At 39.2% G+C, this 18,916-nt stretch overlaps 2 protein-coding genes across 4 annotated transcripts in view; both read left to right on the top strand.

Annotated features, from left to right (window-relative positions):
* Positions 1-6,566: 6,566 nt before the first annotated feature.
* LOC122665766 (uncharacterized mitochondrial protein AtMg00810-like) lies at positions 6,567-7,778 on the top strand. The gene has a single exon (XM_043861905.1). The coding sequence runs from the start codon at positions 6,567-6,569 to the stop codon at positions 7,776-7,778; it is 1,212 nt and encodes a 403-aa protein (XP_043717840.1).
* Positions 7,779-9,252: 1,474 nt separating this feature from the next.
* LOC122664496 overlaps positions 9,253-18,916 on the top strand; it is a 37,208-nt gene continuing 27,544 nt past the window's right edge. Inside the window, exons 1-7 of one of the 3 annotated variants that reach the window (XM_043860339.1) lie at positions 9,253-9,809; positions 9,993-10,227; positions 10,669-10,838; positions 12,784-12,926; positions 13,104-13,281; positions 13,388-13,964; positions 14,196-14,308. In XM_043860339.1, coding sequence (XP_043716274.1) covers positions 9,619-9,809; positions 9,993-10,227; positions 10,669-10,838; positions 12,784-12,926; positions 13,104-13,281; positions 13,388-13,964; positions 14,196-14,308 — 1,607 coding nt within the window. In that variant the 5' untranslated portion in view covers positions 9,253-9,618. Of the gene's footprint in view, positions 9,810-9,969; positions 10,228-10,668; positions 10,839-12,783; positions 12,927-13,103; positions 13,282-13,387; positions 13,965-14,195; positions 14,309-18,916 lie in introns of all 3 variants that reach the window. The other 2 variants (XM_043860337.1, XM_043860338.1) reach the window with 2 other exon arrangements.

The raw sequence follows: 18,916 nt of genomic DNA, 5'->3' as shown, positions 1-18,916 counted from the left end.
TGTTGATGAAGAACCCATAAGAACGCCTCCATTTATAGCAGCATCGATCTGTCAGAGAATGAACGCAATCCGCGATGGGGATCTTCTGCTGTCTCCTAAACTCTTCCACAACTCCCTTTCTTGTGGAGAAAAGAGAAAAGAGAATAGTAACTGTAGGAATCTCTCATCAGATGTATTTATAATACTCCCCAAAACCCTAACCCACTTCCACAATGGGCCGAGCCTGGCCGATCCATCTCAATAAAATAGTAGTAGCCACGTCAGCCCTTGTATTTCTTGATCCCCATCAATAATCGACCCGATAATTAATTAAGCCCACATTCGTCGCATTTCGGGGAAATCCTAACAATCTCCCACTTGGGCTACATTAATTATAAAGTCATCATTATCAGATGTGGCCATGGGATCTCAATACAACAATAACCCTACTAAACCTTGATCCAGTTAGCAAATACATCGATGTCGAGCAATAGCAAAAAATAGACCTCAACATAAGGCATATTACTTTCTGTCAGCTACAAACAAAGATCTACTCACTAACATGAACCGCCTTGAGATAATTTGTACAAGGAATGTCGTACATGTCTATGACCACATAAATATCATCATCATTCATTGTGGGTCCTCGAACATCTCATGAGCATCGTATGACTCATGGATTACCTTTAAACATCGTCATGATTCGTTGGTAATCGAATGACTTGGTTTATCATCAATCGAATATCCGTGCCTAGAAATAGCCGAACGATTTGGCTCGTCGCCAATCGAACATCCATGGACCAAAAGGCCTTCAACACATCAACCATATGCATGCATGCAGATGCTATTCATCACAACGAACAGAAACATCACAATCGAAATGAAACATATATTAAGTCCTCCCACTCAACAAGCATATCAACGAGATAGGAAGAACTCTCAATCCACAAACAGAACAATCATGTAAAGAAGCACTCCCACTGATCAAGAGAATCGGGCAAACTAAATCGATCAAGTTTGAAAGTCAAAATATTCAAACCATGTTCAAACCACACATATCAGTACAAAATAATAAAAAACCGTCAAACTATTCGAATCGATTACTTCTTTCATTCTCAGTCAAGTTATCATTCCCAAGATTCTTTCTTCCTTCTTTCTTTCTTGTGCACAATTAGATATCAATTTCTTTCAAGGGTATACTCGTAGTTTGTTAAGTGCATCAATTTCTTTAACATATTCTTCATGATTTTTAATTTACTCATCCATTCCTTTCATTATTCCTTGTTTTATTTCAGTGTTTGGCTTCATCTTTTCATATTATTGATGCATTTTCAATCCATGCCACCGAAGTAGCTTCCGTCAAATGGTTCAAGGCCTGTTATACCCTATAGGTTACAAATTATTAATCTTTCATCACTACAATTCTTATTGATGGATTATTCGTTCATGGTTCATTTTGCTCATTGGTTAACCGTCAGTTATCATAATTATTCACTTATTATTTCATCAATCATAATAAGTTTTTATCCGTCATTCGTCAACAGCATAATTTTCATCAGCATATATAGAAACAATACATTATAATATTAAAGGTTTCTATATTGCACAAATCAACATGTTCTTTAACCATCACATGTCCATTCATCATTCAAACATGTATCAACATATTATCATAAAATCAGTGGTTCTAAACATTTATCATCAACATATCAGACACATAGTTATATGCAATCAAGATGATAAATATCAAACAACAATACTTCTTTACAATAACATTACATTCTTGCCCTTTCGGGTCAAAGGTACACGTCTTTATCGTACTGGTACACGTCTTTATCGTACCGTAACTACCGCGAGATAGCAACAACTTTCAAAAATCTTCCTGCACCTTTGGGTGATAGAGAAACCCCCTAGGTTATGTACCTCAATAACAATTTATCGCACTGCAATTATCACGAGATGTCGATGACTTTCGAAAATTTTCCTCCACCTTTGAGCGGTAAGAAAACCCTTAGGCCATGCATCCCAAATTCTTTGAGTACACTATCTTTGGATGAACACAGTGCCTTTTCGTGAAGAAATCAATAGTTTTCAGAAATCCCAGCACCTTTGGGCAACTGAAACCCTTAAACCACTATCCTTTCAATCCATATGCATATCACATCGTCAAACTTTGGTAACATCACCTTTGGGCTAATGTCACCTATTCCGCTGCCTTGACAGAACCATAAAAGGATTCAATGAGCCACTTTGGTGGATCACCGGCCATATCACCCTCTCATAATTTCTCAACTAGATATGCAGCAATATATGTGGAAGTAAACACATTGATCGTCCATAATGTGTTGTGACATGCATATTTATCGTCAAAGCGGTAATGGTCAACCCAATATAGTCCAAATATGCTCAAAGCAGCATAATCGTCCAAAACAGTCTCTGGGATTATTAAACGTCCCAAAATCAGGTACCAGTGGGTAGGTCTTGTAATTATGAACGAAACAAGACCAACCGGAGCCCAATCGGATGCTCCACTAGCCCATACGTCACTCGAAGGTGACACAGTCGTCATTAATAGGTCCCATAAATTTTGAAAAAACATTTAAATAGGATACCCAAAATGTTGGTCTTGAAAATACAAACAAAATGAGGCATCCCATAACAGAATCTAATCAAAACGACGTTTCAAAATAGGAAAAATAGCTTCTTGAACAATTAAAAAAGTTCTAAAATAGTCGATTTTGTTCCCAAAACAACCGTCAAAAGCATAATATCTATTCATACAAAGTATGCCAAAGTGCATATCAAATCAAAGAGCACAAAAAAACAGACACACCAGAAAAACCGTGTCTCAAAATTCATGCAAACGAACCCACACGGTCCATTTGAAGTTTTCTGATTATTTTCCCCTTTTTTGTGTTTGTTATAAATCCAAACCGAACCGGTCCGAATAAAACCGAGCCAAAGCAACCAGTCTAGACCGAATCTTATTCGTCTGAACCAGATCGTCGATCCACCCATCCGGGTAAAAAAATGAGTTACTAATCAGGTCTCGGGTTGGGTTAACCTTGACCGGGTCAGGAATCTTTGACCGGGTCAAACTTAACCCGCAAGGAACAGGGCTGACGTCAGCATCGCTATGGAGATTTTTTTTTTTTACAACGACCGCCAGCGCGTGGATCTCACTCGCACCTTCTGGCGGCGCATGCCGGCACGTCTGGCTGTCGATGGCGACGATCCACCCACCGTCATGATCGTCCCGGCGAGCACTTCACACCCATACAAAAATATTCGACTTTCGCCAGTGGAAAATTTTGGCAACGATGAAAACGTGTGGTTCTGCTAAAATCCGGCCAAAATTTTTGCCAAAATCCCTTTTTCCACTGTCAAAACTCGATCCAGGTTCTTAATCAATCGATCCTAGGTCCGTATGGTCAGCTCTGATCCCACTTGTTAGAACATTCAAGGATTTTGTCAAACCCGAATCCGTCCCCATACAGATCCCTAGAACACGATTGAATCAAAATAAATAGGGAAAGCAAAGTGTACCTGACACCCGCGTATGTTGATGAAGAACACATAAGAATGCCTCCATTCATAGCAGCATCGATCTGTCAGAGAATGAACGCAATCTGCGATGGGGATCTTCTACTGTCTCCTAAACTCTGCCACAGTTCCCTTTGTTGTTGGGAAAAGAGAAAAGAGAATAGTAACTGCAGGGACCCCTTATTAGTTGTATTTATAATACTCCCCAAAACCCTAACCCACTTCCACAATGGGTCGGCCTGATCCGGTCCATTTCAATAAAATAGTAGCAGCCACATCAGCCCTTGTATTTCTTAATCCCCATCAATGATCGACCCGATAATTAATTAAGCCCACACTCATCGCATTTTGGGAAAATCCTAATAGAATGCTCCATGGATCTTTGAGATCCGCAGAGCTATCTCCAATCAAGTTCAAGGCACCGACTCCATAGCTGCATATTTTACCAAAATCAAGGGATTTCGTGATGAGCTTCTTTCATACCGAACTCTACCATCTTGTTCTTGTGGTGCTAACACCTCTTTGCAAACGTTTTTTACTGAAGATTACCTCATGGATATTTTACAAGGGCTGAACGAATCTTATGTAGCCATTCGTAGCCAACTATTGCTTATGGACCCTTTGCCCTCTGTTAATAAGGCATATTTCCTGCTCCTACAGGAAGAACGCCAACGTTCCATCATGATGCCATTTTGCCTACTCCTACTGCCATGGCTACCACAAGTTTCCCTTCTTCATCCTCCTCCTCCAAGCTCATCTACCACTATTCACACTATAGTAAAGATGGTCATTTGAATTCACGCTGCTTCAAGAAACACGATTACCCTGACTGGTGGAAAGACCAGACTGGTTCTAAATGATCTAGCCAGGCCAATGTCGTAAAGCCTGTTCGATCACCATCTTTAGTGGCTGCTATTACTACGGACTCCAATACTGATTCGACTCCCACTCTTTCGGTTGCACAACTTCAACAACTTTTGTCTCTCATTCCGTCGGGTAACCATCCTCTAGTAAATATGGCAGGTAATCCAAATGATTTACATCACACTTGGATATTGGACTCTGGGGCTACCCATCATATTACTTTTGATTCTAGCTTATTTATGCTCCTCATTCTTGCTCACCAATTTCTTTACCAAATGCTTCCCAAGTATCTGTATCTCGTATAGGAGCTGTTTCATTGACATCTAAAATTTTTTTTAGATCATGTTCAACTTGTCCCATCTTTCTGTTATAATCTTCTATCAATTAGTAAATTAATAGCTACTTCTAAATTTCTCATCACCTTTACTTCTGATTCTTGTGTATTTCAGGATCCGAAAACGTAGAGGACTTTAGCGACGGGTAAGAGGTATGGTGGACTTTATATCCTTGAATTTACTCGGGCTAGTCCGTTTGTTTTTGCAATTCCTCTAGGGGCACACTTTGATCTTTGGCACTGGAGCTTGGGACACCCTGGTTTATTTTTCCAACCCCATTTGAATAACATATTAACATTGATTCTAGAATTTCTGTTTCAAAGAAGTGCATTTGCACAGTTTGTCCATTAGCTAAACATTCATGGACTCCATTTTGTTTAAGTTCAATTACTAGTACACTTTGTTTTGATTTAATACATGTTGACATATGTGCCCCCTATAAACTAAAACCTTATCTGGTGCACGTTATTTCCTCACAATTGTTGATGATTTTTTTCGTAGTACTTGGTTATTTTTAATGACTTAAAAAATTGAGGTTAACCAATTACTACCCAATTTCTTTGTCATGATCAATACTCAATTCAATACTCCTATCAAATGCATTAGATCTGATAATACACTGGAATTTTTCAACACTAATACCCATGTGTTTTTCCAATAGTTAGGTGTTATTCAACAATCAAGTTGTTTCCATACCCCTCAATGAAACGGGGTCGTTGAACGAAAGCACCGACATCTTCTCAATGTTGCGATGGCTTTGCGTTTTCAATCCAATCTACCATTGGAATTTTGAGGGGAATGTGTCCTTACTGCCACCTATCTAATTAACCGACTTCCCACTCGGGTTCTAAATGGAAAAATGCCCTTTGAAATTCTTTAAAAAAAGGTACCTCATTTTGACCATCTCCGGGTCTTTGGATGCCTTGTTTTTGGGAGAAATCCTATTGTTCATCATAAATTCGATAAATGTGCATCCCCAGGTGCTTTTATTGGGTACTCCCATGGCCAAAAAGGCTATCGTGTACTAGACCTCATTTCTAAAAAGATATATGTGAGCCGTGATGTTCTTTTTCATGATACTATTTTCCCTTATACATTATTATCAAATCCCATACCCAATGGCAGCCCCGTTCTACCTTTACCCCAATCCAAAACATTCACCGATCCCATTTCTCAATCTACACTACCAAACGAACACCTTGCTACACCATCTAATGACCTTGGCACCCCCTTACTACACCACTCACAGAACTTGATACCCAAACAGAATCACCACCACTCGATTCCCTTGTCACACCACCATCACTGCCACAACACCCCAACCCAAGTGCTACCATTAGGCCCCAACGCACTCGATAGCGCCCAGGTTATCTCAAGGATTACAAATGTTCTCTCCCCACATCGCTAATATCTACCTCAATTTCAGGTTCGGTAACACCCTACCCCATTAGTTTTTTTCTCCAATATGACCGTTTTAAGAATCCCCATTTGGCTTTTCTTTCATCTGTTGTTTCTCAAAGTGAACCTCATAATTTCTTTGAAGCTATGAAATTTGAAGAGTGACGCACAATCATGCAGGCTGAAATAGATGCTTTGACCACCAACAAAACATAGTCTCTTGTTCCCCTTCCACCAGGAAAGAAACCCATTGGATCAAAATGGGTCTATAAAATCAAACGAAAATTCGATGGTAGTATTGAGCGCTATAAAGCGCACCTTATGGCTAAGGGATACACCCAACTTGAAGGAATTGATTATCATGACACCTTTGTCCCTGTAGCAAAATTAGTAACTGCCCATGTTTTTCTTGCCATTGCAATTGCTAAGAAGTAGCCTCTACTTCAAATGGATGTCAATAATGCCTTCCTTTATAGCGATCTTGATGAAGAGGTATACATGCTACCTCCCCCTGGTTATCGTAGAAAGGGGGAGACTCTAGTTTGCCGTCTCCATAAGTCTCTATACGACCTTAAACAAGCGTCTCGCCAATGGTTTTCAAAATTCTCAGAATCATTATGTGCTTATGGGTTTGTTCACTCAACGACAGATCATTCTTTATTCATCTTACGCCGAGATGGGGAAACAATCTTTGTATTATTATATGTTGATGGTATTGTGATAACAGGATCAAGCTCCTCGTTGATCACCAAGGTACAAGACATGCTCCGTCAAAATTTTAAAATCAAGGACCTTGGAACATTAAAATATTTTTTGGGCATTGAAGTTGCTCGCTCCAAAAAGGGACTTTTTTTATGTCAACACAAGTATGTGCTTGATATACTTCAAGATAGTGGTTATACCGGTGTACGCCCAACAAACACGCCTATGGAACTTAATCTCAAGCTCACCAACGACAATGGTGACTTATTAGATGATCCTTCAGCCTATCGTCGACTTGTGGGCCGCTTAATTTATCTCACAGTGACACGGCCCGATATTGTTCAAGCTGTGAATATCCTCAGCCAATTCATGCATCAGCCCAAGAAACCTCATCTTAATGCTGCTAATCGTTTGCTTCGATACTTGAAGACTACTCCAGGGCAAGGCATTTATTTCCAAGCTGAGTCAGATCTTCAAGTCCGTGCATACTGTGATTCTGACTGGGTAAGTTGTCCGATGACTCGCCGATCAACCACTGGGTATTGTATATTTTTGGGACCAATTTTAGTCTCTTGGAAGACTAAGAAACAACACACGATTTCTCGTTCCTCAGCTGAGGCTGAATATCGTGCCATGGCCAATACAACTTGTGAACTAACATGGTTGGCATCCTTACTTCGGGACATTGGTCTGCAACATTCTCTCCCCATCCCATTACATTGTGACAATCAAGCAGCCCTCCACATTTTTGCAAATCCAGTGTTTCATGAACGAATAAAGCATATCGAGATCGATTGCGACCTTGTTCGCAAAAAATTACAAGCCAGTTTGATACAACCAACAAAGATTGACACAGGCCAACAAATAGCAAATATATTCACAAAGACCTTGGGTCAGGATCAATTTCGGTTCCTAGCATCCAAGTTGGACGTTCACAATCTACACGCTCCAACTTGAAGGGGAGTCTTATCTATGTCAACGCATGACATCAAATTCTGTCATATCTTGTAGATATTTTTGGAATGAATGAGTGTACAATATTTGAATTTGAATTGTACAGTTACAATACATTAACCTAGGAAATCCTATCGCCCAGATTAGGGAGGCAATCATGCCACCATATCCTTATTATGTTATGTATAAATAGCCTATCATCTATCAATGGAAAGACAAATCATTTTAGCCTCATATCTACATGTTACCAAATTAACAATATTCTTTTTCAATATTTCAATTAACGTGGATGATAAATTTTATTCATTTTCAGTGTTTGGAAATGTATGGTGGATTATGAATCTAAAAAATAAGATTTTCTATTTGTGATGATGTAAAAGTTAGCTCAATCACTTAAAATAAGATCTAAATTGAATAAGGAATCAATAAAAACGAAAAGAGTCGGTTTAGTTTTGGTTTTGAAAATGTGTTCTTATTCTTGGTTTGGTTTGGTTTTGATTTTTACATTTTGCATCTTGGATCGAACCGAATAACTGAAACCGATTGACACCACTTGAGTGAGGATGATTTCCTCTTGTGGTTGAGTGAGTCTTCACTTAGGTCAAATTAGTCTCTAAGCGATCCCAGAGTTAAATGGTCCTCTTTGACCTTTAACTTAAGCGATCTCATCTAATCCTTATTATCTTGTATTTCTTATTTATTTTGACAATAAAACTCTTTCTATATTTTTTAAATTTATATTTGAATTGCATCACAAACGAAGGTTACAAGTTCTTAATCTCCACTATGGTGACATCAAGATGCACCATCAAAATGCATAAAAAAAAGTACCATTAAAAAATTTCAAAGTATTGTGATCGGGGTGTAAAAGTTAAGTTAGTTCGAGAATTTACACGTTAATATATAAGAAAAAGAACTTTGTCTAGGAGTGTGGCCTACCCCAACACTGCCACGAGTCTATCTCTCTCCTCCCCATATGAAAAGACACCTCTACCCACTTGTTTTTTAAGAGGAGAAAGATAGACTTATTGTTCAGATAACTACTTCCCTATATATAACTGATGGCTTGGATAATATGTTTACTTAATTTGATTAGTTGCCAGTTGCGACTTGCGAGTTGTGAAACTTGTGGCAATTATAATGTCAAAAGATCACTGCACCAACCATCTAAAACCAAAAAGCATCAAAAGGGTATTTTAGGTAATGTAGGGTGACAAGACGACAAAAGATTAGTCTACAAAGATGCTTTTCTCTCATCTTTGATTGGTCTTATCGATTTTCCTCATATCTACTTGTGGGCCACCGTTCATCTGCCATAGATGCATGAGTACTGAACAGAAGCTTCAGTGGCGCGATATCCTCTTCACACCTCATCCCATTCGATAAAATTTTTTTGTTTCTGTTTTCCAGTTTCACTCTATCCATCCCCAAAACCTCCAAAACACCAACTTCTAATCTACTATGGGTCGGTCTCTTTGAGTTATCGTCTCCTCTATCTTTAGTGCACTTTGCGTGAAGTCAAGAGTTAGTATCACATTCTTTTCCCCCTATCGGATGACATTAAAACGGTTTGGTGGAGGGAATCCGAGGTGGGTTTTGTGAAATCTTGCATGGATTGAGTAAAAACTTTTCGATGAAACCGATTTAGGTCCTGAATTTGACAGAGATTCCAGATATTTTTATTATTAGCACTGAAAATGTGTTTTAGGTCGTGAAGGAAAAGGGTTTTTAGTTGAATTTGATTCAGAAGGCTTTATGAAATTATGATTTTTGGGGATGAGATGCATTGGGTATGTAGATTTTGTTGAGGTTTTGTCGTTTCAGTGAGGAGGAGGAGGAGTGGATGGCTGTGGTAAGCAAAACAAGAAATATGCTGGAGGGTCTCGTAAGAGACGGATCATTCAAGTGGTTGCTTGGCAATCAGACTTCCTTTGATGAGGAATTTGAGGAAATGGCAAAGTCCCCGTCCGGTCGAAAGAATTGGCTCCCTGAGCTCTCTCCAATGGCGAATGTAATTGTTCGCCGGTGCTCAAGGTTTGTTTACTCCTCACTGGAATTTGTTTCTGTTCATTCAAAATCAGGGCTTGTAGATTAGGTTTTCAAGGGTCATTCGATGATATTTTGCTTGAACTATTACTGTTTGTTTTGCGTGTTTGGCCATTCAATTTCCTTCATTTTATTAGTTTCCTGACAGACTACAGAAAACAAATGATGCAGAATTCTTGGCATTTCTATGGAAGAATTCCGTGAAAACTTCAACTCTGAGGCTTCTGATTCTATTAAGCATCCATCTCGGTTTGCGAGGAACTTTCTGGAATATTGTTGTTTCAGAGCTCTTGCTCTCTCTACCCAGATGACTGGTAATCTTTCTGATAAGAGGTTCCGGCGCCTAACATATGACATGATGCTAGCCTGGGAAACTCCTGGTGCTGCAAGCCAACCTTTACTGACGGTAATGGTTATATGACATCTTTAACTGAGTCAGAGAGTCGTTGGTATAAATTCCACTGGGGATTGCTTTTTCAAAGTTAAAATTATAAAGAAGACACTTTCTATACTCTTTTTCAAAATAGATGTCTTAGAGGGTTGTCTAGTGTGAACTTCTATCCAACTGTCAATCGGTTTAGTTCTTGTGCACAATGAAGGAATAAAATGGGCTTGCCTAGTGCACGAGGCTCCTGCTACTGTGGCATCTGGGGAGGGTCATAATGTACGCAGCCTTACTCCTGCTTTCTTTCGCAGAGAGGCTGTTTTCAGACTCGAACCCGTGACCACTTCGTCACAATGGAGCAACCTTACCGTTGCACCAAGGCCCATCCAACAGTGCACAATGAAGGAATCTTGCACAAAATTTGATCGATGCAAGATTTGATCACCTTTGACATTCTGGCAGGTTGATGAGGAGAGTACTGTTGGACGTGAGGCTTTTTCTCGAATAGCTCCTGCAATTCCTGCAATTGGTGATGTGGTTACCTGTGACAATCTTTTTGAAGTGCTTGCAGCATCTACTGGGGGTCGGCTTTATTTCTCTGTTTACGAGAAGTACCTTATCGGATTGGAAAGGTTATTTTACTATGAACCTGTTTCTTAAATGTTTAATCTAAAGTTTGTTACTTCTATATGACGTACTAATCTTGCAGAACTAAAGAAAGAAAAATTTTCATACCACACTACTAAAGAAACAAAAAACACTTATTTCTTGAGCTTTTTGTATATTTTATACTTGCATCAAACAGAATCTATATAATAACTTTTAATAGGGTAAATTTCACTCGGAGTACCTCAAGTTTGATATATTATGTTTGGTGTACATCACGTTTCATAAATATTATGTTTGGAATATGAGGGAGCGCGCGAGAGAGAGTGGTCTGGCCGGGTACACCCATCCACCAGGCACCAGATCCTAACGGAATGTACAGAAAAAATGTCCCCTGTAATTGATTTGAGAGCCCAAGAAGAACCCTTTCGGCTTAAACAAGGCTCATTCTAAAGGGTCCCTTCCCAATTCCTGAACATTCACCCACATCCGCATGTTCTTTGGTATTCAATACCCCATGCACTTGGTGTCCTCTACTGTCCTGTGTTATTAATAAAGGAATAGGTGGGTGTAGCCTTAAGGTACAGATGCTCGATGTCGCTCTCGTCAACCTTTTGTCCCGACCCAGAATCCAGTCGAGCTTGGCCTTTACCTCCTCCATCAATCCTGGGTTGTGCAGCAGCTCTGTTATCACCCAATCCATGGAACTGTTACATGTATCTATAGCTGCCATAAATAATTCTTGCATTTACAGCATCAGCACTTAGTTACAGAGGGAGGTATCTTGATTAAATAAAACAAAATGTAAAGAATCCATGAAATCCCCAAATCAACAAGCAATGAATGATCTCACAAATATCAATTTGTTGAGATCTGACTCTGGTATTCTAGTGTGCTCACCGTCCCCCCATTTCTGTGGAATGCTAACAAGGCCCCAAGGAAATCCTTCTTATTATTTGGGTCTAAGATTTGTTCTCGAATTCTGTCCTCTGTAAAGCCAGCTACGATCTCCAAAGCCAGTCCATGTTTATTTTCTGTTGTCCTCCTTATAACTTGTGGGTCAAGCCATCTTAGAGCAGGAGGTGGACGCTGTGGGGCTGTGGGAGAGAGCAGAGATGGAAGGGAGCAGAGAGCAGGGGAGAGAGAGAGTGGGGAGGGAGGGGGTGCTGCAGGTTTGGGGAGTGTGGAGAAGGGGTGCAGAAGGGAGGCAGAGGGAGCAGCAGCCAGCCAACGAGGGAGATAGGGGAGGCCTGGTAGTGCTCCGTTCCTTGGAGGCAGCTGAATTTGGCCTTTTTTTTTGGCTGAAAGATCACTTCTTATGGGCAAAGTTGGAAATATAAAAAAGGTATCCTAAATATATCAAATATTAGGTACCCCGGGCATAGTTTCTTTAAATGTTGGGTACCCCAGTTGTAATTTACATTTTTAATATTATAAACCTGCTAAATGCTTGTCTCAGCTTGAGATATAACTAAGGTCCTCTCACTATTACTGATGCCAATGTCTGAACTACAAGTTTTAGAAATATTTTATATCATTTCAGTCAATGCTATCTCAAGGAATTTGAAGAACCCTAAACCCACCCATGGTCAATTTGTTGATATCAGTCTCACATGAATACAACTAAAAGTTGAAAGTAATGTTTAAGAGAGGCTTGAGGATGAAGTGTAGAGGTTCCCCCCCCCCCACCAAGTCAAGGGTCCACTTTTATTGGGCAGTAAAGGACTATACAGATGAGAGCAGAACAAATCACAGTGACATGATCAAATCATCATGTATAGAGGCCCATAACAGAAACTACTTACTATTAATTTATTTATCTAGTATCTTGTTTCTTCTCTCTGAAATCTGAAATTCAAGTGCCCCGGTAAGTATCTGTAGTTTCATGCTATGTATGGTTGAGTTTGTAATGAAGGTACGAACCACAAAGAAAAGCAGTTCCTAAGCCTAAAAATGTGTCTTTCTGGACAGGGCAATTAAAAAATTGAAGACCCAATCAGAATCATCTCTTCTTTCGGCCTTTCGATCGTCAAATGGAGAAAAGATCCTTGAGATAGATGGGACTGTCACTACCCAACCAGTTCTCCAACATGTTGGGATTTCTACGTGGCCTGGTGGGTTCCTGGGTTATTATGTTACTTATCTTTGTGGAATTTGGTTAAGGGCATTTTGCCTTTCGTGATATTTATTTAGGGAAAGGTGTCTTGGTTCTCCAGTTTGATTACCCTTTCTTTTAGTATAATTCTATGGATTTTCTTACCTATGTTCTGCTATGTCCTTCTCAACTGCAGGTCGGTTAACTTTGACTGATCATGCACTTTACTTTGAGGCTCTACGAGTTGTCTCCTATGATAAGCCAAAAATATATGACTTATCCGATGATTTAAAACAGATTGTCAAACCTGAATTGACGGGACCATGGGGTACACGACTTTTTGACAAGGCAGTCATGTACAAATCAATCTCATTGTATGTCACGACACAATGTTTTTATTATCATTGAGTTTATATCAATGTCTCGTAGACATCAATGGATGTTCCAGTACTTAAACTATATTTGGGATTTCCTCTGCAGATCAGAACCAGTTGTGATAGAGTTTCCAGAGTTGAAAGGACATACTCGTCGTGATTATTGGTTAGCCATTATTAGAGAGATCCTTTATGCTCATGAGTTTATTCGGAAGTTCCAGATCGAGGGATTTCAACGGAATGAAGTTCTTTCAAAAGCTATACTTGGAATTCTGCGATTACAAGCTGTTCAAGAAGTAGGTCCTGCTGTTCCTTTTCGCAGTGAGACACTTCTGATGTTCAATCTCTGTGATCATCTTCCAGGAGGTGACCTAATACTGGAAACACTTGCTAGGATGTCAGCCTCACTGGAATCAGACAGGACTAACAATTTAAGCACTGGAAGTGGAATGCGTTCAATATCTGCTTTAGCTATGCTATCTAATTTGGGGATTGCATTGGGAACAAGTTCAACTGTTTCTGAAGCAGGACTTGCTGTGGGTGAGATGGTTGTGGGGGATACAACTGCGTTAGAAAGAGCAGTCAGGGAGTCCAGGACGAGCTTCAAGAAAGTGGAGTTAGCACAAGCAACAATTGATGGAGTTAAAGTAGAGGGTATTGACACCAATCTGGCAGTGATGAAGGTATGTGATGGTATTATACATGGTTTGATCTTCTAAGTTACCATCCAGATTAGATCCTTTCTATTGCTAAATTCTACCACCAACTTTTTGTGAGCTACAAAATGTGTATGGATAGTAATATTGATAGGTGGCACAGGCACACACCAAACTTGAAATAATACGGCTAGAGTTCCTCTAGATTCTCTTTAGTATTAATGGTTCCTCTGTCTACTATTTCTTATGTGCGTGCAGGAATTAATTTTCCCCGTGGTGGAACTTGGAAAGTATCTTATTTTCCTGGCATCTTGGGATGATCCTTTTAAGTCCTTGGTGTTTTCCTCTGTTTCAAGTTATGTCATTTTCAGGTAGAGTGCCTATTTGACAGTTGTGCTATTTGTGTTTTTGTTTCCGATGCCCTTATTAGATAAATTGCCAAAGGTGAATCCTTCTTATGGATTAGAACTAGGTTCCAGTCTCACTGATCCTTTCCTTGTAAAGGAACACGAGCAGGAATTGCATTACTGGTTAATTCGGGAAGCATGCCAGTGTGCCTACTGCCTACCTATTTCTTTCCAGCATTTTTGTAACCTGATGCATCACATTATTGTTGCATCCCCTCAAGCTTAAATCAGGCTCTAACTGCTTCAAGTACCAAGTGAATCAATTGTGAAGTAGTTGAAGACTTAGCATAAGTGGGGAATTCAAATTGGATCAGTTTCTCCTCAACAAACAAGTGCTTGGACGAGTAAAATCGTACCTAATGGAGAAATATTTAGAGAGGTGAAAAAACCCTATACGTTTCGTTAGTCATTACTTATTACAAAACCATTAAAAACCGGAAAAGGATGGATTGTTTTGCGAAATAATTTTTGGACCTATCACAAGTGGAATTCGTGCTTGTGGAAATTATTGAGTAATCAAAGATGAAAACAAAGACCTGACATTTTGTGAACAATGTGGAGTCGAGTTTGTTGATTCTTGGGTACGAAGGTATCAAAGGGTTAAAGTTTATTTTACTCTGCTGAAGAATGCCTTAGGAAAATATGGAGCAACATCTGATTGTCAAGATTTGTGATTGATCCTGAATCAGTTGGAACATTTCCTGCAACTAGATTAGGAATTCATTTCAACTTGGTCTGTCTTTTGTACTTTTCTTTCTCTCCCTCAGTTTATGGGATTGATGATCTGTCTCTATGAGATTTTTTAGTCAAGATGCTATAGAGGCCATCACATTTTGAATTTTTTGTTTTTGTTTTTTTGGGAGGGGAGGAGTTAAAGGAGAAGTGTTACTTGCTTGTGCTTGCATCACTGTTATATCTTAGTTGCACAATCTTCCAATGTGTCTAGCTCTCGTCTCTTTACGGATTGTTTTTGAAGATGTTTCTGCACAGCTTTGTTTCTTCTGAATTATGAGGTGCTGGCATGCAACTTTATTTGAAGGTCCACTTTGGTAATTTATGACCTAACATCTTAAATGTTTTCATGAACTACAAGGTTGTGGATCCTGTATATGTTTTTTTTCCAACCTTGATAAAAGGGGATCCTAAAATTCATGGTGAGCTTGGACTAGTAAAAATTTTTTTTTCTCTCTTAAATCAACATAGTTCAAATACCTTGAGTTTGGTATCCATGCTAGTGAAATTTGCTTGTCATTTAATGGAATCAGACCCAACAACAGTTAGGTTATGTTACCCATCCCAAGCAGATCGTAGGGCTCAGACTAGGAGGTTAGTCAACACAAATAACCATCTATCTAGGGTTCAGAACAACCCCAACCTCCTACCAAGTATAGTCAACTACTAGAACTCAAGTTAGGTGACGATCCAGTGGCTGGATTCAAAGTTATTTACAGGAGAATGAAAATAGCAACAAATTTTAGATTTAGAAACAGTACTGTAACTTTACATCAACCAGCAGATCAGCATGAAACTAACAACAAATTTCCTACTCAAAACTCATCCTAATCCAATGGCTAGAATGCATATACCAGCAACCTCATAAAATTAATAACTTGAGCACAAAATAGAAACTAATAGTATTCTTCAACCACAGGCCAGATCAGTCCACTACCTCAGTTATAGGAATGTTAAGGCTATCTATTAAAGACATCAAAGCTCACCACAAAGCCGATGGTCAGATGTTGGAGTATCAATACCCTACTTCCACTGGCCATTAATGTCAAAAATAGAAACCGTAGGCTTTTATCAATCAACTCATGTGTAATGGAAACATGTATTGTGGCTTCAACAGTCAAGAGTAACGGAACAGCAGTATTCAACTTGAGACCAAACTGATATGCATTCCTGAATCCTGAAGTTTCAGGACCAGAAAAGAAATTAGGGTAGAAGAGGAAGAAAGATATAACCTGGATTTATCACCCAAGGTTCAACCAGTCTCTCACTAGTTAGTCCAGCTTCCTACTCGATAGTCTTCTGTTTCTCACGGTCACCTGTTTTACATAGAATATTGCAGCAAAGCAACATGGTATTTAGGGTTCAAAAATCGGGAGCTACTACGCCCCTCTCCTCTTACCAAAGTTGTCAAGGCGACCCAAGGTGGTGGAGGGGGGCCTAAGCGCTTAGGTGACAAGGCGCTCAAGTGTATTTTTTATCTCCCCTCATTTCTAACATTATTTAGTACGCTACAATATACCTTATATCATAAAAAATCAACATAGAACTACAATACAGCAGACCCGAAGAAGCAAGCTATTGGAAGTTTAAAACAATCAAAACATACATTTGATTTCACCGTTCTTGGAATTGGTGATGCAGATACATCACCAAATAGGGCTTGTTTCATTGGGAATAAGTCTAGGGTTGAGTTATATACATGTTGGGCCTTTGATCCCATGGGTTTCTAATGTAATAGGCCACTTTTATGGGCCTAAAATATGGGTATATAGGTTGCATACGGGATTAGCCCAATACTTAGTTTATTTTTATGTTTTTTAATTAAACCAGTTCAAATTGGTTGCATCCAATTGGTTCAATTTAAGTGATCATGTGACTTGGTTAAGTAGTCACGTGACAACTTAAGTGGTCATGTGATGTAAATTGGGCTGGATTAGGACTCTATAAATCCAGCCATGTTTTGAGTCTATTTCTTTTAGTATTTTAGTTTCCTAGTTGGTTTAAGTTACCTAATAGCTTAGGGATAAGGTTAGGCCATTCCTTTTTAGTGTTTAAGTCTATTTTTGAGTCTTCTATATAAGTTTGTAAGGGAGGCCAGCATTACATACGAATTTGATTAATAAAAATTAGCTTTATGCTTGCTGCCTTTGCTCCATCGTGAGTGTACCTTGTGAGTAATATCAAGGTTGAAGGAATTGGTGGACTCCGATCGACTCCTTGCATCTTGTAGATCGGGAGGTCTTTCTTCTTATTCAATCAAGCTTCTTCAAGCTGCTGCTGCTGCCTTTTAAGGAGATCAAACTAGTAAGTAATCTTAGTTTTTTACATATATCCTTCCCCTCTTCATCCTCTAACCTAATCCACACCCCCCTCCATCCATCAAACCCTAATTTCCATTAAACTTGCAACTCCTACCTCAACTAGGACTCCCTCATAACTACAGATCTGGCCATCAATTTCGAACCTTACTTCCAGCCTATATTCTCCACAGCTCTCCCTACACTCGACCTTAAACACATCCCTTAGTCTCCACTACAACCCCTTCATTCCCCCACTCCATTAAACCTAAAATCTGCAACTCAATTCTGTCCAGAATTGCAGAATTTTAAAACTTTCCCAAATCCTATTATTTTAATACCATATTGACCCCCTAGACCTGCCCATTAATACCCTATAAACCCCTTTCCCAATATCCAACCCAAACCCTAGGAATTGACCTAAATCCTAGTGCTGTCCATTAGAACCAGCAGCCCCTTTTGTTGTTTGATCTTGTTGTTTGGCTCCTAGTAGGCCTCGTACCTATCTAGGACTACGTTAATTGGTCATTGTCCTGATATACCTAGTCTCACATTTGGTTTATATTGTTATTAGAAAATATGATCTTATCTATAAATAATTAAACTGCTCTCGATTTAGAGAAATGTTTTTGTTCTCTGAGAAGTTTGGCTGCTCTCGATTTAGGCTACGTTTGGTAACGGTCTTGGTAAAGAACACCCGTTCTTAGTCAGGAACGTTCTTTGGCGTTTCTAGTTTGGAACGGCGTTCTATGTATGAATATGGCCGTTTGGTAATGGTCTCAAGAACGTTTTTGGAACTATAATACAACAAAAATGTCGTTTGGTAAAACCTGCTCTCCCAAATTTGATATGAATTACAATAATGTCATTTCCTTCTAAATTATACCAAAAAATACTTGTAAAATCCTTTTCTCTTACCAACCTTAGCATAAAATTAAAATATCTCATTAACATATGCAAAGTAATTATAAAAATATGTCAAATTTCAAAGATGCCATTAAAATTGGATTCTTGTGTGAATTAGTGCCATAACTGACTATGCTATGAACAGTTAAAAAGGGCCTTGGTGGATTCGAACCACCATCCCCTTGGAACATGCTCATGTTTCAAGTGCTCTACCAATTTGAGCTAAAGACCCATCAAGTACTCATTGATTAGGGGACACAGGTTAGAGTATTCTTAATTAATTTACTGTGTTAAAAGTAAGTCAAACAAAAGCCAATAAGCAAGGTTTCAATGATAGGATGGGACTAATCCTTGTACATAGCACAATGAATTGGCTGATGCATCACAGATTGAACCAAGATTGGCAGGGACTGATCCAAACCTGATCCCTCAAGCTTAACCAAACTTTTAAGGCAGGGTCTGAATACAGAACCAGTCTGACTACTCAAGAAGAACCAGGCCAGCATCATTAGGTTACTATTTTCTTGTGAAATCGTTAGTGAAATGGCCAATAACTGACCACTTGGCTGCCTTCTTTACTTTACCCCTGTTGGATTTGATCCCTATGAAAGTCAGTCCCAATGCAGGTCCAATATAG

This window comes from Telopea speciosissima, chromosome 6 (genome assembly GCF_018873765.1).
Source record: "Telopea speciosissima isolate NSW1024214 ecotype Mountain lineage chromosome 6, Tspe_v1, whole genome shotgun sequence".
In the NCBI taxonomy this organism is placed as follows: domain Eukaryota; kingdom Viridiplantae; phylum Streptophyta; class Magnoliopsida; order Proteales; family Proteaceae; genus Telopea; species Telopea speciosissima.
This window is presented reverse-complemented; position numbering and strand designations above follow the sequence as displayed.

Excerpts from the sequence above, each read along its gene's own strand:
- LOC122665766 (XM_043861905.1), top strand. The coding sequence starts at position 6,567 with ATGGATGTCAATAATGCCTTCCTTTATAGCGATCTTGATGAAGAGGTA.